Raw genomic sequence first — 14,735 nt, 5'->3', positions numbered from 1 at the left:
CACACACTCAGCACGTTCCTCTGACCATCAACGGTGCGACTGTGGAGAGAGTGAGCAGCACCAAGTTCCTGGGTGTGCACATCACAGAGGACCTCTCCTGGACTGAAAACACCGCAGCACTGGCCAAGAAATTACAACAGCGTCTCTACTTCCTCCACAAACTGAGGAGAGCCAGAGCCCCACCCCCCATCATGTACACATTCTACAGAGGCACCATCGAGAGCATCCTGACGAGATGCATCACTGTGTGGTACGGCGCCTGCAACGCGTCCTGCCGAAAGACTCTACAACGCATAGTGAGAGCAGCTGAGAAGATCATTGGTGTCTCTCTACCCTCCCTCCAGGACATTTATGGAACACGTCTCACCCGCAAAGCCCTCTGCATCACAGGTGATCCCACCCACCCATCACACAGCTTCTTCAGCCTGCTGCCATCAGGGAGGAGACTGCGGAGTCTCCAGGCCAGGACCAGCAGACTGAAGGACAGCTTCATCCACCAGGCTGTCAGGAAGCTGAACTCCCTCCCGAACCTGCCCCCCTCCCCTCTTCTTCCCCAGGCACCACTGAACTATGAACCCCCCCCCCCCCCCCCCACTAATTATATGATGACATGCACAAGTCACTTGTGCAGCATTGGTCTGCTCACTCACCGCTCACTACCTCATTCGGCATGGAACTACCTCATCAGTCAGTTAAATAACTGCTCTTGGTCACTTGTCACTTGTCACTTTAATCAGACTTAAGATATTTTTAATAAGTGATTTTTTTGCACTAAAAAATCTTTTAACTGCACTGTTGTTCACTTCATTGATTTGCACTATATCTGTCATTTACCTTGCACTGCTTTATTTAACTTTATTTTTAACTTTTATTTTTATTATATGTCTTTTTTTATAATTCCCTTTTTGTATAATTGTATCTACATTTTATATTTGATCTAGTTATTGTTTTAGGCTTTAATGTTAATGTTATCTGTATGCACCGGGGTCTGAGAGTAACGCAATTTCGATTCTCTGTATGTATGTACTGTACATGTGGAAATTGACAATAAAGCAGACTTGAACTTGAAAAAAATTTGGGATTTACTCCTTGTTCACATTTACTGTAATCATCCTCTCCTCCACATCTGGCACATCTTTGCTTCCCTCTATATACTGCCGCAACATGACCAAATCTTTGACACTTAAAACATCTTAACGGGTGAGGTACCCCTTGAGGAACCATATGGGTCATGTATCCTAAATATACCCTTTCAGGTAATTTATCATCATCAAAATGCAGCATCACAGATAAACTATCCTTCCTTTTTTTGTCTTTGTCATACTGAAGTCTTCTTACTTCCTTCACTTCTGCTCCAGAGATATTCTTTTTGATTCTTTAAGTTGTCATGTTAATCGGGATTCCTGTTATTTCCCAGTAACATCTTCATTCCTAATGCCTTTTTTAAGGGGTTCGAACACGCAGTGCTAAAACCTTCTTGTAATTGTTAAGATTATTATTATTATTATTATTATTATTATTCTGCCGTAGAACTGAACGTGCAGCCCAAACCATAAGACCTAGAGAGCTGAAATTTGGCCAGATCATAGAGCTTAATTTGGGGAGAATGTATCAAAGTCTCAGCCCAATAGGCTCAACTCATAAACCGTTTGTCATAGACTCAAAAACGTTACATCGTAGGCAATTTACAACCCACGAGACAAAGAGACGGTATGACTAATTCACACACACAATCACTCATATTATACTGTGCTAATTTATCTTTATATGATCTTTATTTATCTCTTACACCTAGCAATAATCTGTAAGAAATGTTACGAACATACTGTAGATAAAATAACTGCTGATAGTGAGCTATGATGTCAGATCGCTCTTTCCATAGGAAAAAATATCCCACCTTTAATAGTCAATCATATTTTCAGTACAAACCTTGTCAGTGAGCTATGAGCAGTGGCGAAGCCAGAGGGGTGTTCAGGGTGGAACTGGACACCCCTGAAATCTGATAGGCCATCCCTATAATTACTATGCTACCATTTCATTTTCTTTGTTTAATCAAGATTTTTTATTTGTTTATAAAAGTTACGAAATCAAGGGTGTGATGCGTCTGGTCTAGTGTTCCGCATTGCACTTCATCGCGTCTATTTCCAGCCTCTCGTGTATGGGTTCACAGGCGACACAGGTTCATTTTCACAAAAACATCGCAGAGCTGCGAGGACAAAGACAATGAGCTGACAGACACGAAACAGCAAGAAATGAAGTCTCAGCATTCAAAATCTTAATTCAGATTTTATTAAGAATTTCAAACGATATATAGTTTTGGAGCTTTTTAGCAGCGTAACCAGAATCATGCGTGCTCCTGCTTTGCCCCAAGTTCAAGCAAAGCAGGAGTGCATTTTTATTAGCATGAAATAAACACTGAAGGAACATCTGATCCATGCTGAAAGATATACTACAACTTACTGAATGTATAGTGTATCATGTAATCACTCAACGAGTGTTTCAACGGCGCAAAGACAGCAGCTAGAAGATATTAACAGCAGTAAATCCACTCACTAGTGTCCATAAACTAGTGAGAAAAATGGTGATGTCATCCACTGGTTGTGCTAGGTAAAAGCAAAATGGGAAGGGAGCCAGAACAGCAAGAAGTCTGTAGGAGGACACCAAGCACAATGGGATACATCTCCTGATGATTACATATCTGACTATGTGAGACTTTTAGTTTAAAGGGGTCATGAACTGAGAAACTAAAAATGTCATTGATCTTTTGACATATAAGGGGTTACTGTGCTCTTTAACAGAGCAATCCAATTGTAGGGCCGAAACAACTAGTCAACATTATCAACAAGATCAACAATAAAGAATTTCAACTATTGTTTTTTATACTTTAACTGAGATACTGTTTGCCTGTAAGCAATATAGTGTTCATAGTTTTTCCTTCAAGTACACTTTTATTCAACAAAGCATGGAAATGAATGTAGAAAGATTATATAAAAGAGTAAAGCCTTCCTGGCTTGCCTTCAAATTATATACTCATGTGTGATCACTGTTGTGTAAACTGTGTTTATGTATGCTTTTACATATTTTTGCAAAAGGAAGGAAAATGAAAATGAAACTTCCTTTAAATTAAAAGAACAGCTATGACTTAATATATTTATTGGAGAACCATTTCCAAAGTTATCTTTGCAGAGAAACACATTAAGACAACAGTCATTAATTTACTCCAATTTAAGGCTATAGTCTTCTACTAAAAATGATGCAATCTAATCCTGTTTACATGAAACTAGCTGCTCCATAGCAGGTTTAAGTTCACGAACAGGAACTCCAGGAGGAGCCTCGAAGAATCAACCAATCTAAGGTCATGCTAAATCACCAACAATCAAATCCAGAGAGACAGAGAACGGGTCCCAGCCGTGATACTCACAGTTTGATATACACCACTGTATAATGAGTGTTGTAGGTCTGTGTTTTGCTGGTTGTTGTCTTCCCACTCTTTAACTCTCCCAATTTACTGCTACTTTACAAACTCATTTCTTGAGGATTTATTCAGATCTGAGGTGAAAGACAAGTGCTAAAACAGACTTGACATATTTAGGAGAAATAATTACCTGAAGTGTGTTAGGTCCAGCATTTCTCATGGATGTTAATATCTGCTCCACCCTCTCGCGGTCCCTCAAGTTTGATAACTCAGGAATCTGAGAGAAAATAAATAAATAAATGAATAAAAACAAAAATCACAGCCATCTATGAATGTTTTGCTCCAAGTAAGTTTTTTTGGAAGTACACAGTACAGAGTCAAGCCGTTTTAATGAAAAGACATTTGCAGGTTTCGTTTTCTAAAATGGATTTTAGGTAAATATAATTTTGTTATCAGTGTTATATAATATCCTGTTGCTATTGCAGTATGAGAAGTTTTCCAAGAGGGTCTGGCTGCAGACTTGCACTTGCATTCTCAGACTTGCACTTCCGCTAGTGACATCACTTGCAGTCTTTATTTTTTTATTTTATTGAATAATTTTTTTACTTTTTGTTTGAATTTCCCAACATTTTATAACAGTAGCCAGGTGGCGAAGACGAGAAAAAATAAACTAAATTACAATGTCACTTGCACTCTCTGCTACCTGTGACACTTGCAATCAACACAAATCGAGCTTGTTGCCAATGGAGACAAGAAGCTGTGGTGGTGAATAAACGCAAGGCGCAAAGTTTCGCGTTAAGCATTTTTCCATGTAGAATACATCTTCTACAACTCGTTTATATCACTGTCTTTGTCCATTAAGCAACATCATGTGTTTTATTTATAATGATTTTCTATAGGAGGAAAATATTTAATGTACAATTTAACGCACTGTGTTCTGTACTCATCTGCTTGCCTGTACAGAGCTGATCCTTTTAAATTCACTTAAGTTAATGCATTTCATAATGCACGTTCATATTTGCTGGTCTGTATTTACGTTGAGTCAACAAGACATATAGGCTAGGCCTAGTGAATTGTCTTTATCATCTTAGTCTGTTATTAGGCCACATTAAGCGTTTGCATTGTGTTCATAGCCATCTGCTTGCCTTGTAGTACATTAAATAATAACTATATATCAAATTTGTTCTTTTAATTGAACTTAACGTATCCTAATACATTATGCCATATTAAGTGTTTGTTTTTTTCTACAGGAGGAAAACGCTTAGAAAGACTTTGTGCATTGCGTTCGTATTCCGCTGTTCTGTGGCCACGGATTTGCCGGTCTTGTCTTTTTCTTGCAGGACCCTGTACGGTATAGTACTAATTTAGTTTTAATCATTTAATCACCACCACAGCGTCTTGTCTCCATTGGCAACATCCCCGATTTGTGTTGATTGCAAGTGACGTCACAGGTAGCGGAGAGTGCAAGCAGCGATTGCAAGTGACATTGTAATTTAGTTTCTTTTTTCTTGTCTCCACATCTTGGCTACTGTGTTAAAATGTTGAGAGATTCAAACAAAAAGTTCGGATCGGATGTGTATTATTATATCGAGCTACCATGTTCGCGCAGCTGAATTGTGGCACAAACATTCATATAAACAGTAGCTGTGAAGATCACACGCACAAAGGAATGCAGTATGTAATTCACACACGCAATCACTCGTATTATACTGTGCTAATTTATCTTTATCTGATCTTTATTTATCTCTTACACCAAGCAATAATCTGTAAGAAATGTTACGAACATACTGTAAAACAACTGCTGATAGTGAGCTATGATTTTTATTAACATTAAGTAAACACTTAAGGAACATCTTATCCATGCTGAAAGATACACTACAACTTACTTTATCATCAATTTTGATCAATTTAAAACATCTTTGTTATATAATCCCCATTGTTTATATCAGGTTGGAGTTATACACTGATTTTCTGTCATGGACCTCCTGAATTAGCCTTGAATGTATAAACACCCAATGTTTAAAATGTAGCTCCACCACTGACTAGGAGGGAAAAAAAGAAAAAAAAAAGAAAGAAAAATGGGAACAAAATAATCGTTCATTAATCATAATCGAGGTAAAATGTTCAATTAATCTAGGTATTGATTTTAGGCCATAATTGTCCAGCCCTAACCAAAAGCCTATAAAACCTAAACAAAAACTCAAAACTGTATGAAACTTTGTGAGAACATTTGTCAGATCCTTAAAAGATGTCTATCAGATGTCTATAAGATTTTTATGATTCGGAATGTATGCTAAAGTGGCATCTGAAAAAATGTGTGTAGACAGCAGATGTTTTCCAGATCAAGAGATCTTTAACAGACATCTTGCAGACGTAACTTACGTGACTTATCTACTTAAAAAGAGAAGACTGTCTGTGTGTGTGTGCGCGCGTTGAGCATGCTTGTTGATTATTAATATCAGTTTAACCATTTAATTTCTGTGTGTGTGACCACAGTGTTTTTTTTTCAATCTTTTCTATCTCCTTTTCTTTACTAAAATAGATAGTATAGTTTAGTGTTAAAGGGGGGGTGAAATGCTCGTTTTCACTCAATATCCTGTTAATCTTGAGTACCTATAGAGTAGTACTGCATAACTCCAAAAAATCTTTAGTTTTATTATATTCATAAGAGAAAGATAGTCTGTACCGATTTTTCCCGGAAAAACACGACCGGCTGGAGGCGTGATGTGTGGGCGGAGCTAAGGAATCACGAGCGCTAGTAGGCTTTTGCGTTGAGAGCATGTGGAAGCTGTGACATTACCGTTAGGGAAAAACCATCATCCAAAACAAACCATGGCTTACAGTCAGATTCAGCCGTTTATTTATGATCCAGAATCAGATCCCGAGGCTGAAACTGAACGAGAGCAGCAGCAGCAACGACTCGCTCCAAGCGGGGCTCGAACCCGGGTCTCCGGCATGGGAGGGGACGCACTAACAAGGAGGCAGAGATATTTTAAGCAGTTTTACTCACCGCCTGCGGTTCCAACACACGATCGTGACCCTTTTTCGTTGGGATTGCATCATCCTTAAGAAATAAACGATAGGCAAATCCGTCGTCAAACTGGGCCTTGTTTGTAAAACAAGCATCTTCGAAATGCAGGGAACAAACAAAAACACTTGCACAACTCCGTTGATGCTCTGTAAAAATAAACTCCATCCACTGGTCCCTTAATGCTGTTTCTCTTTTGGTAATCTGTGCAGGGTTGTTTTGCCCTGGCAACCAAAAACACATTCCTTTTGGTGACATTTCGCGATGCTCTCGCTCTGATCAGTGAAGTCTGTTATGCTCTCAGTGCTCTGCTATACGGGAGCGCGCGCTCTTCCGGCAGACGTGCCCTTAGGACCCATATAAGGAAATTCCGCTCCATCTAACGTCACACAGAGCCATACTCGAAAAAAACTTTCCGAAACTTGTGACAAACCAGAAGGAGTATTTTGGGAACAAAAAAACTCCTTCAAACGTACAACTTAATTTTTGAAACTTTGTCCATGTTTAACATGGGAATCCAACTCTTTAACAGTGTAAAAAACTCAATATGCATGAAATAGCATTTCACCCCCCCCCTTTAACAACACAGAGATATTTGAAGCAGTTTTACTCGTGCAGTTTGATGACAACATTGCATGTTGTTTACTTGATGTGCTTACGTGCCGATAGCTAAGTTAACAACACAGAGATATTTGAAGCAGTTTTACTCACCGCATGCGGTTCCAACACACGTCGCCCGGCATGGCGCAGCCAGGGCCCCACCCTGGAGCCAGGCCCGGGGTTGGGGCTCGTATGCGAGCACCTGGTGGCCGGGCCTTCCCCCATGGGGTCCGGCCGGGCTCAGCCCGAAGGAGTGACGTGGGGCCGCCCTCCTGTGGGCTCACCAACTGCAGGAGGGAGCCTAAGGGGCCGGTGCATAGTGGATCGGGTGACAGTCGTAGGCGAGACCCTCGACGACCCGATCTCTGGACACGGAATCTGGCTTTAGGGATGTGGAATGTCACCTCGTTGGCAGGGAAGGAGCCTGAGCTTGTGCGGGAGGTCGAGAGGTACCGACTAGAGATAGTCGGGCTCACCTCAACGCACAGCTTGGGCTCTCGAACCACACTTCTTGAGAGAGGCTGGACTCTCTACCACTCTGGAGTTGCCCATGGTTGCCAACGGCAGTGCGGACTACCCGGCTCTCTTGGAGTCTCTGGGAGGGGTACTGGAAAGTGCTCCGACTGGAGACTCCGTTGTTCTACTGGGGGACTTCAACGCTCACGTGGGCAGTGACAGTGATACCTGGAGGGGCGTGATTGGGAGGAACAGCCCCCCTGACCTGAACCCGAATGGTGTTTTGTTATTGGATTTCTCTGCTAACCACGGTTTGTCCATAACGAACACCATGTTCAAGCATAAGGGTGTCCATCAGTGCACGTGGCACCAGGACACCCTAGGCCGTAGGTCGATGATCGACTTTGTGGTCGTGTCATCAGACCTTCGGCCATATGTCTTGGACACTCGGGTGAAGAGAGGGGCGGAGCTGTCAACTGATCACCACCTGGTGGTGAGTTGGATCCGATGGCGGGGGAGGAAGCTGGACAGACTCGGCAGACCCAAACGTACTGTGAGGGTCTGTTGGGAACGTTTGACCGAGCCCCCTGTCAGAGAGATCTTCAACTCCCACCTCCGGCAGAGCTTCAACCGGATCCCAAGGGAGTCTGGAGATATTGAGTCCGAGTGGACCATGTTCTCCACCTCCATTGTCGCTGCGGCTGCTCGGAGCTGTGGCCGTAAGGTCTCCGGTGCCTGTCGAGGCGGCAATCCCCGAACCCGGTGGTGGACACCGGAAGTAAGGGATGCTGTCAAGCTGAAGAAGGAGTCCTATCGGCCTGGATGGCTTGTGGGACTCCGGAGGCAGCTGACAGGTACCGGCAGGCCAAGTGGACTGCAGCCCGGGTAGTCGTTGAGGCAAAAAAAATCAGGCCTGGGAGGAGTTCGGTGAGGCCATGGAGAAAGACTATCGGTTGGCCTCGAAGAGATTCTGCCGAACTGTTCGACGCCTCAGGAAGGGGAAGCAGTGCCCTACCAACACTGTCAACACTGCACTTGTTAACCTCAACTGGGGATATCGTCGGGTGGTGGAAGGAATACTTCGAGGATCTCCTCAATCCCACCGACTTGTGTTCCGTTGGCTGGGGACTCGGAGGAGCACTCATCCATCACCCGGGCTGAAGTCATCGAGGTAGTTAAAAAGCTCCTCGGTGGCAAGGCACCGGGGGTGGATGAGATCCGGCCCGAGTACCTCAAGTCTCTGGATGTTGTGGGGCTGTCTTGGCTGACACGCCTCTACAACATCGCATGGCGGTTGGGGACAGTACCTCTGGACTGGCAGACCGGGGTGGTGGTCCCTCTTTTCAAGAAGGGGGACCGGAGAGTGTGTTCCAACTATAGGGGGGATCACACTTTTCAGCCTCCCTGGGAAAGTCTATGCCAGGGTACTGGAGAGGAGAATTCAGCCGATAGTGGAACCTCGGATTCAGGAGGAACAGTGTGGTTTTCGTCCCGGTCGAGGAACACTGGACCAGCTCCATACCCTTTCAAGGGTGCTGGAGGGTTCATGGGAGTTTGCCCAACCAGTCCACATGTGTTTTGTGGATTTGGAGAAGGCATTCGACCGTGTTTCTCGCTACATCCTGTGGAGGGTGCTCCGGGAGTATGGGGTCGGCAGCTCCCTACTTAGGGCTGTTCGGTCCCTGTACGACCGGAGCAAGAGCTTGGTTCGCATTGCCGGCAGTAAGTCAGACCTGTTCCCGGTGCATGTTGGACTCCGGGTGTTCCAGGCACGTCTCACCGGGAGGAGGCCCCAGGGAAGACCTAGGACACGCTGGAGGGACTATGTCTCCCGGCTGGCCTGGGAATGCCTCGGGGTCCCCCCGGAAGAGCTGGAAGAAGTGGCTAGGGAGAGGGAAGTCTGGGCGTCTCTGCTTAGACTGTTGCCCCCGTGACCCGGCCCCGGATAAGCGGAAGATGATGGATGGATGGATGCCCAGATAGGCGTGAGAAAGATGAGGTTAGACCACAGACATCTGTAGTAGCATTGGTGGAAAACGAGGGGTCCAGGGCCAATGTGAATGTTCCAGAGGGTGCTGAAAAAGAGCCAGATGTGGCTGTTGATAAGAGGGTGGCTGAGACTAGCCTTTCTGGGGCTGAAGAACCAATGGAAGAAATAGCTATACTGTTGGAGGGTGAAATGTAGAATAGTAGTAGGCCTACTGAATGTGATATAAAATCATCTGAAGTGGTTTCTGATGTATCTCTCACAGAAACAGTGGATTCACATCTTTTAAGGTGCCGATAAAAAGAAAGATGAAAGGTGATGGTAACTTAAAGATGGTGAAAAATGCAGATACAAATGAGTTGTTAAATGGAGAGGAAGATGAAAGTGAGGAGGATTCATCCGATTCTAGTAGAGTTTATTCTCAGTCGGATTATCATATTTGGGGTTATGATGTTCAAAACATTGAACATTTTCTGAGAATTACAAAAAATAAACGGAATGTAAATGTTGAAGATCATTTCCCGAATGCTCAGTTATTTGTGGAAAGATCGCGGAGTTTAATGAGTGAAGGTGGTTTTACTGATAGAGAGGTGTACCGACTGAAGAAATTTGTGAGGAAAACTAGCATGGAAATAGGAAGCAATGATGGGGTTTAAAATGTTGAATTCCATGGTCCCTGCTGTAATGCTTGTATGGGGCTTTTTGTTGTTGTCTATATTATCAAACATGAGTAACATCAATATAGCATCCCTGAATGTGAATGGTGCAAGGGATAGCAAAAAAGGGCAAAGATTTATGAGTTTGTTAAGCAAAAACATTTTGATGTTGTGTTACTTCAAGAGACCCATAGCGATGTACAAAATGAAGTAAATTGGGCCATGGAATGGAATGGGCTTTCTGTTTTGAGCCATAATAATTCACTTATGGCTGGAGTTGATATTCTTTTCTCCAAAAATGTTACCCCTTTTTCCTATGAAGTAGATGAGATTATAAAGGGAAGAATTTAAAAAATTGGAGCTGTTGTAGAGAACCAAGTTTTTGTTTTTATGTGTGTATATGCTCCAACTGCAACTACAGACAGAATATTTTTTTAGACTCTCTATGCTTAGCTTTACAAAAGTGTACTAATGATGATATTTTAATTATTGGTGGTGATTTTCATTGTACGAAAATAAACATTGATAGGATTCACTTTGAACCACACATGTTGTCACACATAAGGCTTATAAAACTTATTAACACACATGAACTTAATGATATATGGAGGGCTTTTCATAGGGATTGTGGACAATATACATGGTAACATGTTCGAGATAAGATTGTGTCTTCAGCAAGGTTAGACAGATTATATTGTTATAGTCATCAGAGTAATGTTTTTAGAAGTTGCTGTATGTTGCCAGTTTCTTTCTCTGCCCACTGTATAGTTCAATGTTTTTTTTTTTTTTTTAAGTTTTTGAGTTGAGTTTAAGTGTTTAAGGATATTTTAAAAATTTTTGGAAGGATTTTAGAGGCTCAAAATCAGCTTTTAGCTCATTACAGCAGTGGTGGGACTATGGAAAAGCCCAAATGAAACAGTTAAGTCAGCAGTACACAAAACATGTTACAGCAAATATAGACAGGTTCATGAAAGTATTAGAGATGGAAATTGTACAATTGCAAGAGCAGTTACAATCTATTGGACCATTATCAGGGGTATTTCAGAGAAAAAAAAATCAAAGTTAGATGATTTATTGGAGATGAAAGCAAAAGGGGCTTTGATTAGGTCACGTTTTCAAAGCGTGGACCAAATGGATTTACCAAAGGTTTTTTTTTGTCCTGGGATAATGTTGAATGAGGTTAATGAAATTCGAAAAATAATTTCTAGTTTTTATAAAGACTTATATAAAAGTGAGCTAAAAGAAGAACAAAACAGAAGTAATTTTTTTTAAAGCTACTGCAAGTTTCTATAGAGTCTACTGGGGATCTTAGTGGTGAGCTACGTCAGGAAGAGCTGGAAAAAGCACTTCAGAGTATGGCACTTGGGAAGACCCCAGGTATAGATGGTCTGCCGGTTGAGTTTTTTAAAGCCTTCTGGTCTGTGGTGGGAGAAAACTTGCTTGAGGTTTTTAATGACAGTTTTAAAAATCGCCATTTGCCTCTTAGCTGTCCTAACCCTTCTACAAAGGTTAATATTTATGATTAATATTTTAAATGATTTAAAAATATATATCTTCAGCTAAGGTAAATTGGGCCAAAAGTGAAGCAATTTTGGTCGGCCATTGGTTACAGAGTGCACCAAAGCTCCAAAATGACTTAAAGTGGTCCACAGGAGGTTTTAAATATCTGGGTGTATTTCTGGGAGATGATTCTATGGTAAAAAAAAAAAAAAAAAAAAAAAAAAAAAAAAAACTGGGATGATGCCTTTGAAAAAATAAAAGGAAGATTGAGTAAATGGAAGTGGTTGATTCCAAAGATGTCGTATAGGGGATGCAGTGCACTTTAATTATTAACAACCTTGTATCTTCTACTTTGTGGCATCGTTTAGCATGTGTGGACCCTTTTCTGTGTTTACTCTCTGATATTCAGAAAGTTTTGATAGATTTTTTTGGGGAAAAGTTACACTGGGTACCTTAAAGTGTAATTTTTTAACTAAGGATGAAGGAGGGCAGGGTCTTATAAATGTGCAAAGTAGAGTTGCAGCTTTTCAAATGCGTTTTGTACACAGAGTTTTGTATGGAGCATCCAATTCAAATTGGAAGGTTGTGGCTTGTGAGATTTTGAAGAACCTGGGAGGACTAGGTCTTGATAAGTCTCCGTTTTTGATAGAACTCCCAAATATTATATATATACACACTGAAGGCACCAATTTTTTATCAGAACATTTTTAAAGTTTGGAATTTGTTTGATGTTAATATCGGACCAAATTCAAGTTTGTTTTGGTTACTTCAAGAACCACTGATTTATGGAACTCGTTTTGAAAATGTAGTAAACAGTTCTTATTCAACTGCAAATACTGGACTATTAACCCTCTGGAGTGTAAGGGTATTTTTGGGGCCTGGAGAAGTTCTGTCATGCCCTGATATTTTTTTTCAGTTTCTTATAAATATCTAAATGGGTAAAGTCTAATCTCACTGTAATCAGCACAAACTGGGCTATAATAATATGTGTAATGCATGCATGTACATGATTGTATTTTTAAAGCAGGTTTTACGACAGTGGGACATTTAGTAAATAATGCAAGACCGGACTTGGACAACATTGAGAAGACAGAGGCAAAGTTGGGAATTAAATCTTTTAGGCTGGTTCATCAACTTTTAATGAAGTGGAGGTCAGTTCTTGTGGAAGAGTAGTTGAAAACCATCAAAGATTTTTGTAGAGGGGTCATAACACCAAACGAGGATGACCCTTTCTTTACTTTAATTCTGTCACCTAAAATGGATGAGTGTGAAGGTCCTTTTTTGGAAAAGAAAGATGTATTTTTCAATGCTGATTCATTTAATGTGAAAGATGTGTATACAAATTGTGTTAAAGTTTTTAACAGAAATGATTTACATAACAGAAGTGATACACCATGGTGTAATGTTATTGGGCTTAGTAGAGTTTTTAGACCACAATGGAGAGCACTATATAAGCCACCGTTACCTAAGAGAGCGGGTGATATGCAATGGAGAATCTTACATGGGGTTGTAGCTATGAATGCTTTTATTTCTGTAATAAATCCAGAGATAAGTGCTGATTGTCAATTTTTCTCTCAGAGAGAGACTGTTTTTCATGCTTTTATGTTTTTTGTTTTTTTTAAAGATTGAGACCTTTATTTTCTGTTGTAGAGTCTTTTTTTAAGGAATTTAATGAAAATTTCTCTATGCAAATGTTTATTTGTGGTTTTAAATATGTTAAAAGAAAAGCTTCGGTGTGTCAGTTGTTGAATTTTGTTTTGGGCCAATCAAAGATGGCTATTTATGCGAGTACGAAGATAAGATCGAAAACATTTCTGGGCAAGATGTACTGAGGGTTTTTTTCCAATGTAATCAAGTCAAGGATAATTACAGATTTCAATTTTTTCAAGTCTATAAATGATTTGCCATGGTGTAGTGGAGATGTTTTATGTTCTGTGCATGAAGGGACATTAATTTTTGCTATTTTCTTGCAGTAAAGGAGTATTTTATAGTGATATTCATTAATAGAAGAGTGGTTTTATTATGTATATGTTTTGTTTTCTAAATGTAGAATGATGTTATAAAATAATGTTTTATTCTTGATTGTAATAAATAATTCAATTCTCTCTCTGTGTGTGTGTGTGTGTGTGTGTGAGAGAGAGAGAGAGCATGCTTGATGATTGATTATCAATAACAGTTTAACCATTTCATGTATCTCTCTGTGTGTGCGCATTTTAGACGTGTTCCACTGTCAGCCATACAATCCAGTTTGAACCCCCGTAATCGCTGCTTGCAGTTATAATTGTTGCTTGTTACCTTTACAAAATAATAACAATTTACCACACCTTAACATTTTTGCATTATCTCCTCATTAATCGCTTTATCTTATTTCAGCGGATTTATTGCAGATTCAGATTCACATTGTATCATTACCTCGCATTTCTTTCTTCTCTTTAATTGATGTCTTCCCTTTTCACTATCAGAATCCGAATTCTGACCCCGGTTTGACTTTCTTTTTCGATTTTTAACGACCTTCCGTTCATTGCCTCCATTCTCTGCGCCTGACACTTCTCCCTCCTCCATTTCTGTTCTTCTTCTTCGTCTTCTTGTAGAATTCCGGCAGTGTAGACGCTGCTCAGCGTATTACTGCCCTCCACAGGTTAAAGTTTGACCTATACTCTTACATACAGTCATGTATCATTTTAGAACTGAAGAACTGCCTTGGAGATCAATTTATGCTCATTGCTGTGACCAGACAAAGATAAAAGAGAAAAAGCCTCAACTCCAAGTCATGCTTGTTTAAAGAATACTATATTTATTTTTGCATTCTAGGAAAACATGCCCGTACCATCTCAAGACTCCCACATTCACACAATCCAGAAACATGCTTTCCTACAATCCACAAAGAATAATTTAATGCACAATGCCCCAACCTCAATCTACAAATTTTAACTGAATCCCTGCGGAGCAAAATTATACATGAACATCTTTTCTTTACTATAGGTTGGAAAAGTAGTGTCTACCCCTAATTTCATTTTCCCACCCTCTCTGCCATTCATTTATTAAGCCCTCTTTAATTTGTTCCCTCAGTCCCACTCTTCCTAATAATACATG

The 14,735-nt window shown here is 40.7% G+C and overlaps 1 protein-coding gene across 2 annotated transcripts in view; it reads right to left on the bottom strand.

Moving 5' to 3' along the window:
• The window catches only part of LOC113119108 (cytosolic 5'-nucleotidase 3-like), a 70,452-nt gene extending 56,232 nt beyond the window's left edge, over positions 1-14,220 (bottom strand). The window contains exons 1-2 of one of the 2 annotated variants that reach the window (XM_026288322.1): positions 14,055-14,220; positions 3,606-3,692 (exon numbers count right to left, since the gene is read on the bottom strand). In XM_026288322.1, the coding sequence (XP_026144107.1) occupies positions 3,606-3,692; positions 14,055-14,204 (237 nt within the window). In that variant the 5' untranslated portion in view covers positions 14,205-14,220. The remainder of the gene's footprint in view (positions 1-3,605; positions 3,693-14,054) is intronic. The other variant, XM_026288323.1, reaches the window with a different exon arrangement.
• Between the last annotated feature and the right edge of the window lie 515 nt (positions 14,221-14,735).

Source organism: Carassius auratus, chromosome 19 (genome assembly GCF_003368295.1).
Source record: "Carassius auratus strain Wakin chromosome 19, ASM336829v1, whole genome shotgun sequence".
NCBI classification, from domain to species: domain Eukaryota; kingdom Metazoa; phylum Chordata; class Actinopteri; order Cypriniformes; family Cyprinidae; genus Carassius; species Carassius auratus.
This window is presented reverse-complemented; position numbering and strand designations above follow the sequence as displayed.